The sequence below is a fragment of the Aspergillus pseudonomiae genome, assembly GCF_009193645.1.
Source record: "Aspergillus pseudonomiae strain CBS 119388 unplaced genomic scaffold BDV37scaffold_66, whole genome shotgun sequence".
Lineage (NCBI taxonomy): Eukaryota > Fungi > Ascomycota > Eurotiomycetes > Eurotiales > Aspergillaceae > Aspergillus > Aspergillus pseudonomiae.
The window spans coordinates 43,837-58,277 of record NW_022476058.1 but is presented as its reverse complement, the minus strand read 5'-3'; the positions used below and the strand labels follow the sequence as shown (position 1 = coordinate 58,277).

Below are 14,441 nucleotides of genomic sequence, written 5' to 3'. Positions count from 1 at the left end.
AGCTTTAAACAGGGTTTGGGGGAAGAACTTCTGTTCTGCTCGAATGCTGAACGGGCGTGTTTTGGGGCCGACCGCCCGCTAACTCCGATTGAGTTTAGCGCTGTCGGCCAGCACACGCATTTAAAAATCCTCAACATTTTTTTCTCATTCTTCTTTTTTTCTTTTTCTTCATCAAATGTCTATAGGCAATCATTAGAGTCTCGGAACGAGCGCTTCAATCTTCGTTCAGGTCAATCGGCCTCTTTGCGTGCTCAAGATTGTCTTAGAGGAATTATGGCAATTCTTATAACTAGTCTAGAACCTCCTGACGCATGAGGGCTGAGATTGCAAAGGGATTGTCACATCGCTTCGTACAACTTTATTTCTATTCCTCTCTGGGGTACTTTATGTTTGGCCCAGGCTTAGCAGCTCGTAGTTCATATATGGACAGTAATATGTACAGGTCTTGTTACCATGGACAAGAAGCATCCATGCAAGGGAAAAGAGCAAAAACTTTCTCAGTTTTGACCGCGTTGTTTCATCCTCAGCTTGAGCAGACTGGGCTTGGGGCAACTCGGTGTCTTCGCATCCTCCCCTTGAGCTTGGTAGAAGGCGTTACAGCATTCATACAGGGCATTTATCTGAGATTGGCACTTTTCCTCCTGGTATGAGTTCTTCGTTAAACAGCCTGCAATGGTTAGTCATGAACATCATGAACTATATATATCCGGGGGCGGTTGGTCTCAGTAGTACTTTGAATTGCGCACTTGGCTCATCAGCAAAGAGTTCACCGCGGATGGCTGAAGGAGACCAAACTTACCGCCCGTGGATGGCATGGAGGGTCGTATGCCAGATCCTCTTTGAGTCCTCCCTATATTATTTGTCACTCCTGATTCAAGTGGAATATCACTTCGTCTTCTGAGTCTCTTACCATGACGCAATGGTATCCAGGAACAGCAATATCAGAAACAAAGGAAAAAGAAAAGTAACTTGTTGGTTAAGCCGACTTTATATATCACTATGCAATTATAAATCCTTTCAAAGAAAAAAAAAACAAACACATAAATCCCCAAGGGTAATGAAACGTGAACTGCCAGGGATTCAGCCACACAACAAACAAGCCATATACATAGAAAGAACCGGAATCAGGACCTGCGCCGCAAAATAGATTATCCGTGAGTATTCATTGATTGCCGGTGGTGGGGGTCGCCTTCCCATCGCTGCCAGCCCATTGACATCTATCCATTCGCATCTTCAGCTTTTCTATTACTACGTCCTCAGCTGAGCCCTTTCCGTCATCTGGTGTCTTTTCATCATCGCCGAACCCTTGATTACCTCCATGTAAGTTCTTCTATCTCTGTCAACTCTCACTTCTCCGCCACCTGTTGCGACGAAACTATCGCACCAGAGCTGACAATCCACTCAAACACAGCAATACGCCACCTACTTCACGCTCATCGCAAATCCTTTTTGCCCTCACAGTTCCAAAATGGCCGACGCAGGACTCCCCGCTGGAGATACCACTCCCGTTGAACACCTCAACATCAAAGTGACCGATAACAACAACGAAGTGTTTTTCAAGATCAAGCGTTCGACGCAGCTCAAAAAGCTGATGGACGCGTTCTGTGAGCGTCAAGGGAAGCAAATTTCTACTGTCCGTTTCTTGTTCGACGGAACTCGTGTACGCCCGGAAGACACGCCAGAAACTGTATGTTTACCTTACCTCCACACTTTGCGCCTCAGATTACCTGGCTAACATCCGTTTCTTACCCCACTTTAGCTGGATATGGCCGACGGCGATACCTTGGAAGTTCACCAGGAGCAGATCGGAGGTTAGGAGGCCCGTACCACGACTTGTGTTTCACTTCTTGTCACTTCCTTTTTTTTTCCTTCATCCGTCGCATTTTGAGACACACAGGCGCAATGGTGTTAGCGTTGGCCCGGTCGGGCTTTAGCTGGGACGGGGTCGCCTACGGGCTTGATTTAAGCTTAGAAAAGCTTAGACACGAGCGAACCAAAATCATGCTGGGCTGTGGATAGGTTATCTAAGTATTACGAATTAACTACTTACGACACAGTACTTCTCCCTAGGGTTAAGCATACAAATTCTGGTCACCGTAGTTAAGAACTAGTAGTCGTGTTATTGTCCTTGCCGTTTGTCTGATCCAGATCAGACTCTAGGAAATTCACACAAAGAACACAAGTAAAACCGGGCGTGCCGTACACCCTTGTACTATACCTCAATATAAAACACCTACGAAGGATTCAACCAAGCATTCCCATGTAAAGGACAAGCAATCACACCGCACTATACAGGACATCGAGAGAAAAGAACGGTATTAAAAGAGCCAGTGTCACGTATGTCAGAGATATAAACGGCAAATAGAACAGAGAGAATCCTAATCATCCCAAACAGCAGTCTTCGCCCGTTCCTCCTCCTCCTTAGCTTTAGCCGCCGCTTCCCGCTCCTGATTACGCCGTTTGATCTCCTTCTCTTTCACAGCACGATCATATGCACGCTGCTCCTCCGTCCGCTTCGGGGCCCGAAGCCCCAAAGCACCTGCAATCAATCTCCCCGCAACAGCAGTCTGCTTCTCCGGCCTCCGGGACGGGGACCTGGAATCCGACGTCCGAGGCGACACACCGCCAGAATTAGGATACACCGGCACAGAGCCCCATGTCTGGGAGGTCTGGGGGGAAATCGGAGTGGGCGGGGGATCTAAGGGCCCCTCTGCGGTGGTGACGGATGGCGACAGCGATGAACTAGCACATCCTGGGGAGTTGATGTCCGGTTCCGACTCGTCCGCCTCGTCTTCCCATGAGTCGGCCACAACGGGGGCCTTCTTCTTGGGATTTGCTGCCTTGGCCGTGGTGGTTTTCACCGCCGGGCGGGCAATGTCCTTCACGGGGCTATTGGTACTGAGGGAGAGTTCGCGGAGGGATGATTGGAGCTCCGTTGTGGTGGCTTCTGAAATAGACATTAAGGGCGGTTTGTCAGTGAGGTTGAAATGTATAAAAAATAATAAATAGTAATATATAGGTGTCAGAAGGGGTTAGGAGTGTGGAAAGTTGAGATAGTAGTTGCCCAAAGAGCGGGCAAAGTATAACTTTTTGGGTTGGGAGGGAAAGTAAAAAGCAGGCCGCACAGGGTCAATGGTTGCGAGGGATAATCACGGACCCTTGGATTCTGGACCGGGCTTTGCCATGTCAGTTGTTTCTCTTAATAGTCGGCCAGATGGTCGGAGTCGACAGCCGTTTCAAAGATCCGCAATTGACGGAAGAGAGGATATTAATAGCATTGGGGGTGGAAATAATGAATGTCGTCAGTCGTGGAGAAGTTGAACCCCACCATTCCTTCGGCCGTCCGCTTCCATTGGCCTGTGCCGGGGACGTCCAGAACAGTCGCTTTGTTCATGAATCTAGAGGTCTTGGAGAGAGCACCTGACAAGGACACCTGCTGCCGGATGAATGGATCCTTTACTACATGCGCAGGAGAACTACTACTTATATGCCAGCATGGAAGGTCCGATTTTACCTCCTTCAATGTATCTGATCTTTCTCCTTCCTCTTGTTTTGTTTTCCCATTGGTTACACTTTAGAGCATTTCTGTACGTTTATTGGCATTACTAGTCAATCCCCCTTGGCCAACCCTTGACGCCACAGCATTCGGTGTAAGTCAATGGGTTGGCTTTTAACCATCCAAATCCTGTATCAACCGAGAAGATCCCCGTCCACATATGTTGTTGTTCTTCTGAAGGTACTAATATGTACAAAGTTCTTATGAGCAAATATGACTTCATCCTGAGGCAAATCTCATTATTGAAGGCCCCCGACCAATCGCAAGCCCTTTATTCTACATTGCTTGTACATGAAAGTCACATGGACAGGATGATCGACAGCGTGCCTTGATATCACCCCGGATTGACATCGTTCCAATGGCAGGGGTCAACAAAGGGTATGAACAAAGAGAAGGCTAATTTAACATGGTAGGCATCCATGCTTATATTTTCATGCCGAACCACTACTTTAGTCCGGGTACGCAATCTTGGATTGTGGGGAACACAACCCTTACCTACAAACATCAAGGCGTGTCGCCAACTCGATACACCAATTTAACGCCGCTCACATTCCCCTGTTGCACCAACTCCACACCTTCTAGTACGCCTTGCAAACCTTCTTCACCGATTCTGACTGGATGAGGCTTCAACCTGTTTTCAGCGAGAAGTGTTTCCGTCAATTGGGTGAACATCTTCGCAAACTCAAAGTCCTCAGCGCTTGCCGGGAAATGTTTGCCATACAAGTCGAAAGGTTCACCGCGAAACGTCATCATGATGCTCCGGGTACGGGCGACATCTTGTCGTGGGATATCATTAAGTAGAATGGTACCGTATCGGCACCCGGGATTCGTTGACAGAGCGGTCATGCAGGTTCGAACTCCTTGTTCGGAACCGATTGTATCCCAGACCAGCTGGAGTTCCCCTTTCGTGTAACGATGGATCTGCTCCCCACATGATGGATCGTTATAGTCAAAGACTGCTTCAGCGCCGCGTGATTTGACCAGATCTACATTCCTAGGGGAGCAAGTTGTGAGGACCGAATAGCCGGCCCTATATATCTTGTTAGGAATCCGCGTACTCATATCAAGTCAGCAGGACACGGGCTTACAGCTTGGCATATTGGATGGCAAGAGTTCCCGCCGACGTGCTACCACCATAAACCAGGATGTACTCTTTCCGTTGAATGGGATCAAGGGGGAGATTCAGCCCCAGTTTCTGAAATAGACCTTGACCGCATGTAATCGCACTGACGCCGATACCAGCCGCTTCTTCGAAGCTCATGCTATCTGGCATTCTGATGCAGACATCCCCTTTTGCAACGATAAACTCTGCGAATGACCCATCATCTGGATTCCGGCTATTAGCACCATGAGTACAGCCACACACCCGGTCACCTTTATTCCAACGCTTGTTGACAGCTGGTCCGATGTCTACGACAATACCGGCGAAGTCGCAGCCAGCTAGGCCATGTTTCGCCCCTCTTCCCTGACTGATCGCCTTGCAGTCAGTTGGATTTAGGGCAACGGTCACAGTTTTAATGAGAAGGTAGTCGTCACGAAGCCTAGGGATGGGCCGTGAGCTCACCACCGTAGCGGTGGTGCCATTCAGAACAATGGCTTTCATTTTAAGAGTAGATGAAGGTTCGATCTTTGCGCATTGCGCTGCATGTTGCAAACTATCAAGAAATACGTCGCGTATACTAGTTATGGCTATTGAGTATTATAGAATGCAATTAGTCATGTCAGGCCCTGAATGCTTGTATGCTTTGATAATCCTGCGTTGTTGGTTTGTAATCAGCGAATGCGCCCTCTAGCCTCATGTACCTGCACTTGTCCCGGGGATAAGCTGGTAGAGAAACCAATCACGATTAACTATCTGGAATTTAAGTATGCATATGTCCGATAGTTCCTCGTCCTACTCCACAGGAAAGCGACTGTAATTATCTAAAAATGATAAGATTATAGGCCAAAGACTTGGACTCACATAGTATCGACCAAAGGACTACAATGTAGGGAGATACTGTTGTCGGGAATACGTTACATATAAACAAAGAAGTGACATGTTCCCGAATGCACATTGGTCTATCAATGTGCCTTTCCTTTGGAACTAATATATATCTTTTGGTCTTAAGATGCTTAGAATTTCACAAACCAGTGATACTTGCTGGATCTGGCCCCCTATGAACACACACTCCATCCATGAGAAGCAAGCAAAACTTCGATAATGAATTATATAACCAATGAAAGATCACAACCACACCAACATTGAAAACACAACCCATAATCGATTCGCCAAGAAAAACAGAACACGTTCCGAGTGACACCACGCACCACAGTTCCGAGAGGACCAATCACAATCCATTACGGGGCGCCCGCAAACCCTCGGAAACAATCGGTGCGAAGTCCGAGACCGGCACCCACACTCTCCATCTCCCGAGGTATTGTTTCTCCTCTTCAAATCTACCTCCCCAGGCACTGTGCCTTCTCTCTTAGATTCTACTGTCGCTGGACGCTAGCTTGTGGATATTCAAAGAGTGTTTAATTTCACTACTCCGTCTCCATTACTGGTCATTCTCAAGCGGATATCATCAGGGTGGCTAGTACTTAGGTGCTCAGAACGCGGCCACCGGGTACTTCACTGATACATCCACAAGTGGTATTCGAGACGCAAAATGACGAACTTGCGATCTCTCCCTGCGCGGGTGCGGAGGGTGTCCTTCTCACGGATATCTGGGAATGGGTTCTCTACCTCGTCGCGGAGTTACTCCTATGCTGATACGCTCCCGAACTTGAAGATTGGGGCGCATACCAGGGTTCTGTTTCAGGGGTTTACAGGTGAGTTAGTCTTTGTATGAGAAAGTTTCCGATAAAATATACTAATATGGAATTACAGGCAGACAGGTACAGTGAAAACCACCAGAATCAGGAACCAAGCAGAATAACTAACCAACCAGGCCACTGCCAACGTAAAAGAGTCATTGGCCTGGGGAACGAAGATTGTCGGAGGCGTAAAGCCAGGAGTCGAAGGCGAGCACCTCGGACTTCCTGTGTTCCCCTCCGTGAAAGCGGTACGAATTCCCAACCAATTCTAACTGTACGAGTCAATTACTGATTGAAATAGGCCCAAGAAAAGGAGAAGCCCGATGCATCAGCCATCTACGTACCGGGGAACCAGACAGCGAAGGCAATTGAAGAAGCCATTGAAGCTGAGATTCCTCTCGTCGTGGCCGTGGCGGAGCATGTACCTATCCATGATATTCTCAGAGTATGATTGCTATTCTACAGTGAATGCACACAGGCCCATGCTTACACCATGCTCCGCAGATCCACTCCATGCTTCAGACACAGTCCAAAACGAGACTAGTTGGGGCCAATTGCCCCGGCATCATCTCTGCAATTGGGAAGTGTCGGATAGGATTCCAGCCGTTGCCGTGCTTTTCTCCGGGGAAGATCGGTATCGTTGCGAAATCGGGAACTTTGAGCTATGAGACTGTTGCGTCGACTACACGAGCTGGCCTGGGGCAGAGCCTCTGTATCAGTATGGGTGGGGACGTCTTGGCTGGGACTAATTTCGTCGATGCCCTGAGGATCTTTGAGAATGACCCCGATACGGAGGGTATCATTCTCGTGGGCGAGATTGGTGGAACGGCGGAGATGGACGCAGCAGAATGGATCAGGGATTACAACAGAAGAACAGTGAATCCTAAGTATGTGACTTATTCCTCGATCTACTAATTGCTTTGATACTAACTGGAAGACAAGGCCGGTCATGGCCCTAGTTGGTGGATTGCACGCCCCCCCAGGACGAATCATGGGCCACGCGGGTGCATGGACTGCGATTGGGGAACCGGATGCAAACACGAAGTACCAAGCCCTCGAGCGCGCCGGCGCAGTCATGGTTAACCACCCAGAGAAGTTCGGCGAAGGAATGAAGACTCTACTGAATAGTCGACCACGGGTTCAGAACACGACGGTAAGCCTTCACAAGACGCTATATCAAACGTGTTGAAGACACTAACAATATCCCAGTCTACCACCGCCCCAAACCAGAGAAGAAGTCTACACACAATGAGGCGCGTATCCCTACAAAAGAGCCAAAGAGCATCTGCATCAAACCAGACCCGGTCCCTCTTCATCAAGCAGTTCCAGGCCCTGGACATGTTGAAGGAAAAGTCCATTTCAGTCAACGAATCAAACCCCTCAGAATCCGACATCTTTCTAAATCTCACGGTCGATAGAACAGCATTGTCACCATGCGTCATAGCTTCAACAACTGCCGATTTCGCGCCGTTGCACACTGGCAAATTTCCTTTCCCCTATGCCAACACAGACTTCAGCAGCGGCAATTCACCAACCGTCAAATCCATCGCTTCTCACCTTAAACTCCCCGACACCACACACGAGAAACTAGCGGAACTAGTCCAAGCACTGTGGCAAATATTCAAAGAAAAAGAAGCCTATCTATTAGAAGTCCGAGTAAACCCATCCCCAGAAGGACTGGAAGTCCGAGGCGCACGTTTCGGCTTCGACGACGCCGCATTCCGAAGCTCAGGACGCCAGAAGGAAGTCCACAGTTTGCGGAACCAGGCAGAAGAAGTGCACGAAGAAGTTGAAGCAGAGAAAGACGGCATAGTCTACGTAAAGTATGTTTCGGTACCAACAGCTCGAAATGCAGAACATGGCACTAACACACCATAGATTACAGGGAGAAGGCAGCATCGGAACTCTAGGTACGTCGTGCTACAAATCCAAATAAAAGGCCCCAAACTAACATGAATAGTCAACGGCGCCGGACTAGCAATGAACACAGTAGATGCACTCACCATTCACGGCGGCCATTGCGCCAATTTCCTGGATACAGGAGGCAAGGCAACGTCCGAGACGGTCAAGTCATCGTTCCGGATTATCACATCCGACCCGCGGGTGAAGGCTATTTTTGTCAATATCTTTGGCGGGCTGACGCGGTGTGATATGATCGCCGAGGGTATTATTATGGCCTTTAGGGATTTGCATATGAGTGTGCCGGTGGTGGTGCGATTGCGGGGGACTAACGAGGAAGGGGGACAGAAGATGGTGAGTGCATGCCGTGATAGATGAATGTGAGTGGTACTGACTGTAGAAGATCGCTGAGAGTGGGCTTCCGCTTCATGCTTTTGATAGCTTTGAAGGGGCTGCGAAGAAGGTGATCAGCTTAGCGGAGGGAAAACCATTGAATTAGTGCTGGGATATTGGAGCATAAAGCTTTGTACATGTGAGAGCTGGGAGGCAGATAGAATACAGTGTGTTGAACAGTAGAGTAGGGCGTTCCCTGGAAGATGCCAATAGTAACTACTAGCATTGAATATAGCCCTATTTAATCCCACGCGAGAGACGATGGACCAAAAATTGGGCCTTTGATTTTTACCATCACTGTTTTAACCTGATCACAAATATATACACGAGCAAAAGGAGGAGGTGGAGTATTGGTGTCCTGTTGGGTACCCAATTTGAGATTAGAAGATATGACAAAGAGAATAAATAACATTGTTCCTCATATACGTTAGATAAAATTTGGTGCCAGACACCCTCATATCGTTTTTCTCTCATCCGCACTGAGCCCAATGATCATGACAGAAGACAATTTGCTAGCTATAGCAACACGATTTCCAAAAGAACATATACGAACCCTGTATTCTACAGGTAGATATATAAGTTTCTTACCCCCTTCCATGACCCAGTTATCATGAACGTATACCCCCTCCCCTACCATCTTATCATTGCACAAATCGGGGTCGGCACCGAGGATCGAAGCAACTTGGAACTGACCTTCGTTGGTGCGGAGGTACGTTCCATCTTCATAGAAGACCATAGACTCAACACGACCGTCGATTAAACGTTGCCCGAGGCATGTACCAGTGGAAGTATCCCATAATTTGATGGACTGCTCTGCTGATGCAATCATGTCCTCACTTGGAGAGAATGCAATGACTGGAGATTTTTCTCCATGGTCCATGGAGTGTATCAGGTTTCCTGTCTGTATATGCCGAAGCCGGAATGATGAAGATCCATAGTAAGTTGACGCTATGAAACTTCCATGGGGAGAAATCTCATTTTCACTAGTATCGAGTTCTTCTGTGAGTGTGAGGAGAGGCTCTGTCAATGTCAGGCTCCACAGCTCAATCTGACTCGTGTCTTTCCGCTCATCAAAACATCCGGTTGCTACTAGTTGACCATCGTGTGATATTGCAATGTTTTGGAGCCTCGAATTATCCCTTTTGAGTTCAATATTCTTCAAAATTTTCCCCGTCGGTACATCCCAGATAACACATTGCTGATTATTCGTTTGGCATATTATGGTTTGACCATCGGCTGAGAAACGTATGCTCAGAATCCCTGAATCATCCGCCACTCGCAGACTTTTTATGTACCTTCCTGATCGCGCTTCCCAGAGTCCGACTGTGCCATCTTTGGCGGTCGATGCAACAACAGTGCCATTAGAAGAAAAGCCCAGATCAGTAATGGTATCTTGATGTACATTATCAAGCACCTTCGAAACCTTTGATGATCCATCCCAGATCGCAATCTCTTCTGCCCAGCAACCAGAGGCTGCTATAATCTCACAATCTGGCGAAAATGCAAGTGCATCCAGTATTCTGTTGGAGAATCTGAATAATTCTGCCAAGATCCCCGGGACGAGTGTCCATATCTGTTTCGGTCCATCGCCCACCGAAGAAGCCGCGAGTTCACCGAATCGTGGAAATGACACTCTTCGGCAGTATGGGTCGGGATTTTCTGAGTCACTTATATGGTATATATTTCCTCTGTATTCATTTGTAGACAAATCCCATACGTTGACTTGACCGTTTGTTGAGAGAGAGACAATGTTTTTGCTGTTGGGCGAGAAACCCGCGACCAACGTTTTGCACTCACTATTGTTATAAGATCGCAAAGTATTTGCATTGCAATCCCACAGTTCAATTGCATCCTTGGATGCAATTAGTAAGTTACCTTCAGGGGAGAATTCGATCGTATGGACCCCCGGTTGCTTATGAGCGTGTACAACCGCCATCTGTGAAACGTTCCAAATGACAACATCAAGAGAATCCCAAGATGCTATAAATCTGCCATCAGGGGAGATGGATATCATTGTGCTCCTTTTCTGGGGTATTCCTTGTAGTAGTCTCCCCGATGATAAGTCCCAGATCTTGATCTCTTCGTTAGATTTAGCTGCGAGCCTTTCACCATTTGAAGAAAATGCCACAAAGGTTATGGCACTTGAATCTGATTCGAGAAACGTTGATCTTCCAGTGTGTGTATTCCAGAGACGGACGGATCCGGCCTCCGATACGGTTGCTAATTGCTTGCTGTCTGGTGAAAAGGCAGCATCTCGAATGTTACCTTGATCTTCAAGCGATTTCAGGCAAACCCAAGTTGACGTATCCCATAACCGACACACATGTGAGTACATATGCTTAGATACCACTGCCATTAGCCTGCTGTCAGCTGAGATTTTTAAGCATTCGATAATCTCACTGCGAGGCTTTGGGATGGTATGCAGTAATGGGCTCCAATATCGATGAGCACTTGGCTTCTGAGATATCCAAGCAGGAATTTCTTCTCCAAACTCATATCGAATGATACTTTCTTGTGGTGCAAAGAGCAAAGCAGATGCATAAATTTGCAAAGGGGCTTTCTCATACACTGATCTGAAGCTGACAGCGAACCGTCGTGCATCATGAACAAGTCTCCGCATTTTTGTGTTGGTCTCCAGCTACATCCATTAGCATAACTCCAGCGCCGAGGTTATGAGGCATTTACCTGAAGAGTGGTTAGGTTATTTAATATCATGATTGCGATTGGGATCCTTCCCATAATAGTCATAGCTTCGAGCCAGTGGACAAAGTGTGTTCGCAGGAAGTCATAAAGCACTGCGTCATTAGACGCCACAATATCGCTCTGCTGAAGATGGTCCACCCAGTGACTACAGGCATACTGCACTTGCTCGGGAAGGAATTCATGCACGACTGAAGGTTCTATATCTGTCACATGAATACCGGGTTCCTCAAGGCAGCATATATCACGCCGTAGGGTATTAGACATGACCTTCAGGCAGTGCTGGTAAAGGTTGCGATGAGATTGCTTCTCATCGATCCAAAAATGACTATCCTTGCATCGCTGAGAGGCTAGAAGAAAATCCCTGAATGATAGATGTAGCAATTGAATGGGGCCGTGATCCCCTTGAGGCATTTCCAGGACCGAATAAAGGTGCTCCATAAGCCATCTTGTGTCGCTAAGCTCGACTTCAATAAGTCTGCTTAGGGCCATGATTGAAAGCGGTCTGGATAGAACAAGAATGGAGCCAACTACTTGCCTAAATAAGTCGGACATTGCCTGGTCATTGTCCACTTCTCCAGTAAGCACTACCTGGAGGATTCTAGTGTACATTCCATCCAGGCTCTCTTTGGCGGTCTCTCCCACATCGCCGTCGAGGATCCTCCCTAGACGATCTTCAATCGTTTTTCTGTTGGCCGTTGAAAGAAATCGACACACTGTGGCTGCATATATGAACAGCCCATCTGCGTTCTCAGCTAGCTGTTCGATCCTCTCCTCCCCAGGCCAGTTCCGCGGGAGATCGTGCTTCCTTCTAATTTCCCACAACCTATATTCAACTAAACGGGTGATATCATCTGTCGTTACTTCGTCGCCATCTAGCCGTCGGATTTTGCACACAGTTTCGTCACGAATACCTTCTGGTATCTCATTGAAGCGATAACGTATATGTGTTTCAGGACGACTAGTAATGAGTACCCGAACTCTGACGGTCTTTAACTCCCGAACTTGACTGAGCAGAGCCAGTATATCGCTGATGTCATCCTGATCCTCCCTAGTTCCAGCTTGGCACTCGTCCAATGCATCGAGAACAAAAAGTATTGTCACAGGAAGCGCCGTTTTCAGCATCTTCAGAGGATTGAAGATCAAATGTTTCCACTGGGCATCTAAGGATTGTGCATAGGTGGCATGATGGCTACGAATACCATCACATAAGGATTGCTGAATTTCCGGTAGAACCTCAGCTAGGCCTCTTGCTAAGGTGGGAAAGAGTTTCCTAGGATTTCTACAGTCCTCATCCCTGTGGTCGAAGAAAAAGCTGCCACCAAGACACGCCTCACTGGGTAGGGTTTCCTGACCTAATAAAGATGTTCCGTTGTAGAATGCAGAAGCCACGGTTCGGGCAATTGTGGACTTGCCAGTACCGGCCATACCCTGGAGCCACAGAATAGGTTCTCCCTGGGCATCGTTGCTCCAATTTTGAACTAGTTGAAGTAAAGGCACCTGAGTACCGACAAGACATGTTTCCTTAGCTTGTTCATATGAGCCAAAGGCAGCGCGCGTAACTGGATGGAGGGTGTCCAGTTGATTTTGATATGCTTGGGTCTAGATTTATCATTAAGTTATGATGTGTGGATAGTCGACCTCGGAACAGTATCTTACGTTCATGATGTCAAAGACAATGTTCAGCCGCCCTTCGACCTCACGTTTCATTGAGAAAAGCTCGGCATGGATCTCCTGGACCGTCTTCTTTGACCAATCCCCTAATAATTCTTCGATCGACTTGTCAGTGTGCTTGATTTCCGTAAGCATTTCCTTCCAGTCATCAGCGGTTGCAATATCTCTCATGTACTGGATAAGTCCGTAGCGAGAGAGTTGCTTCGTCAGTCGGATCTGGTACTCCAATACTTGAGAGTATAAAGTAATAGTCCTTTCTCTGAGCCGAAGGCCAACCTTGGATCCATCCTCAGAAGTACTATATCATGACCTTAGAATATGACTTTAAAATTTATTACCAGGTAGATCCTGCCACATTGACAGTGAACGGTGGAGCAAACCATATATGTACCTTTTACCTAGGGAATCCATATACATTCGAGCATGTGAGCTCTGGATAACCTGATATCGGACCAAAAGATCTGAAATAAACTCGAGTCCTGCCACAGCATCTTCACGCTGGGTGAATGGTTTCAAGAACAGCTTAAATATGGTTTTAGTGTTATGTCATGAGAGACAAAGTGAAAAGGAATCGCTTACTGGGAGCACCATCACGACCCCAGCCCATGCAAGCGCAGCATGGGGCTCCGCGCTAATTGCTGCTGTAATGAAGTCTTTCGCATAGAGAATGCCATGAACAGTACGACGAACATAATCCCCAATAACACTTTGTCTACTTCTTCTCGGAATATCAAACCGACCTTGTTCCATATCCTGGAGTCTACAGAAAACAAGGTCTTGGAGTCTCTTTTGTCGATCTGTTTTTTCCTGCTTAGTCGGAGATCTTTCAACAATCTGATAGGTCTCAGTAGCCAGCAAGACGTTCTCATATGATTCGATTAAACTAGCATTATCGTTGTGGAGCTTCATATATGCCTCACTCCACAGATCCTTCGTCATCTTTTCTCCCAGCTTTGCAATGTTCGCTTTGTCTTGTCGTTCTTCCTCCTCTTTAACCGGGGTCATTTGCGCAGTCTTATTTGATTCTTCTGAGCCACTTACTTTTCCTTCCTTGGTACCAAGTTCATCATTATGCTTTGTGTGACTCGAGTATTGCCGAGTGTTTGCTGTTTCTTGATCGAATATGGTGGGATTTGTTTCTGCATCTTTGATTTTATAGCGATTTGAGGTTCTCAACCATGATATCGAGCGATGACGCCTTGAACCACTGCTTTGTAACTGGGTGTCTGATGACTCCAAACGAGTGTCATGTCCATGAAAGGTAGTAAGTCTTGCAGGATCTGCGTCTGTGCTCGCTTTCTCACGGGAATGGCGAAAGTCCAATAGCTGCCGGAGGCGACGGTTCTTTGGCATAATGACATTAAGCGGGACAAATATAAGCCTGATTCTAACAAAAGAAGCAGCCCATACACCATGAGCA

The 14,441-nt window shown here is 47.3% G+C and overlaps 6 protein-coding genes across 6 annotated transcripts; 2 read left to right on the top strand and 4 right to left on the bottom strand.

Annotated features, from left to right (window-relative positions):
• Window positions 1–202: 202 nt before the first annotated feature.
• Window positions 203–1,076, bottom strand: BDV37DRAFT_255493 (uncharacterized protein). The gene is made up of 4 exons (XM_032082730.1): window positions 911–1,076; window positions 800–850; window positions 733–745; window positions 203–667 (listed from the first exon to the last, which is right to left on the bottom strand). The coding sequence occupies exons 1-4, from the start codon at window positions 911–913 to the stop codon at window positions 498–500; spliced, it is 237 nt and encodes a 78-aa protein (XP_031938581.1). The 5' UTR covers window positions 914–1,076; the 3' UTR covers window positions 203–497.
• Window positions 1,077–1,297: 221 nt separating this feature from the next.
• On the top strand, window positions 1,298–2,063 carry BDV37DRAFT_255490 (SUMO family protein SMT3). The gene is made up of 2 exons (XM_032082729.1): window positions 1,298–1,687; window positions 1,760–2,063. The coding sequence occupies exons 1-2, from the start codon at window positions 1,469–1,471 to the stop codon at window positions 1,814–1,816; spliced, it is 276 nt and encodes a 91-aa protein (XP_031938580.1). The 5' UTR covers window positions 1,298–1,468; the 3' UTR covers window positions 1,817–2,063.
• Window positions 2,064–2,089: 26 nt separating this feature from the next.
• On the bottom strand, window positions 2,090–3,256 carry BDV37DRAFT_255488 (uncharacterized protein). Its single transcript, XM_032082728.1, has one exon. It carries the CDS (start codon window positions 2,958–2,960, stop codon window positions 2,379–2,381), a length of 582 nt encoding a protein of 193 aa, XP_031938579.1. The 5' UTR covers window positions 2,961–3,256; the 3' UTR covers window positions 2,090–2,378.
• Window positions 3,257–4,060: 804 nt separating this feature from the next.
• On the bottom strand, window positions 4,061–5,159 carry BDV37DRAFT_285818 (zinc-binding alcohol dehydrogenase family protein; the record flags this gene model as incomplete). The annotated part of the gene is made up of 2 exons (XM_032087798.1): window positions 4,061–4,586; window positions 4,645–5,159. 2 exons carry the CDS (start codon window positions 5,157–5,159, stop codon window positions 4,061–4,063), a joined length of 1,041 nt encoding a protein of 346 aa, XP_031938578.1.
• A 1,048-nt stretch (window positions 5,160–6,207) lies between these two features.
• Window positions 6,208–8,753, top strand: BDV37DRAFT_285817 (putative succinyl-CoA synthetase subunit alpha; the record flags this gene model as incomplete). Its single annotated transcript, XM_032087797.1, has 10 exons — window positions 6,208–6,370; window positions 6,429–6,436; window positions 6,490–6,603; window positions 6,657–6,800; window positions 6,860–7,242; window positions 7,298–7,508; window positions 7,565–8,178; window positions 8,234–8,265; window positions 8,316–8,608; window positions 8,658–8,753. The coding sequence occupies 10 exons, from the start codon at window positions 6,208–6,210 to the stop codon at window positions 8,751–8,753; spliced, it is 2,058 nt and encodes a 685-aa protein (XP_031938577.1).
• A 261-nt stretch (window positions 8,754–9,014) lies between these two features.
• Window positions 9,015–13,602, bottom strand: BDV37DRAFT_184417 (uncharacterized protein). The gene is made up of 4 exons (XM_032079548.1): window positions 13,601–13,602; window positions 13,007–13,543; window positions 11,333–12,949; window positions 9,015–11,285 (listed from the first exon to the last, which is right to left on the bottom strand). The coding sequence occupies exons 2-4, from the start codon at window positions 13,190–13,192 to the stop codon at window positions 9,102–9,104; spliced, it is 3,987 nt and encodes a 1,328-aa protein (XP_031938576.1). The 5' UTR covers window positions 13,193–13,543; window positions 13,601–13,602; the 3' UTR covers window positions 9,015–9,101.
• Window positions 13,603–14,441: the final 839 nt, after the last annotated feature.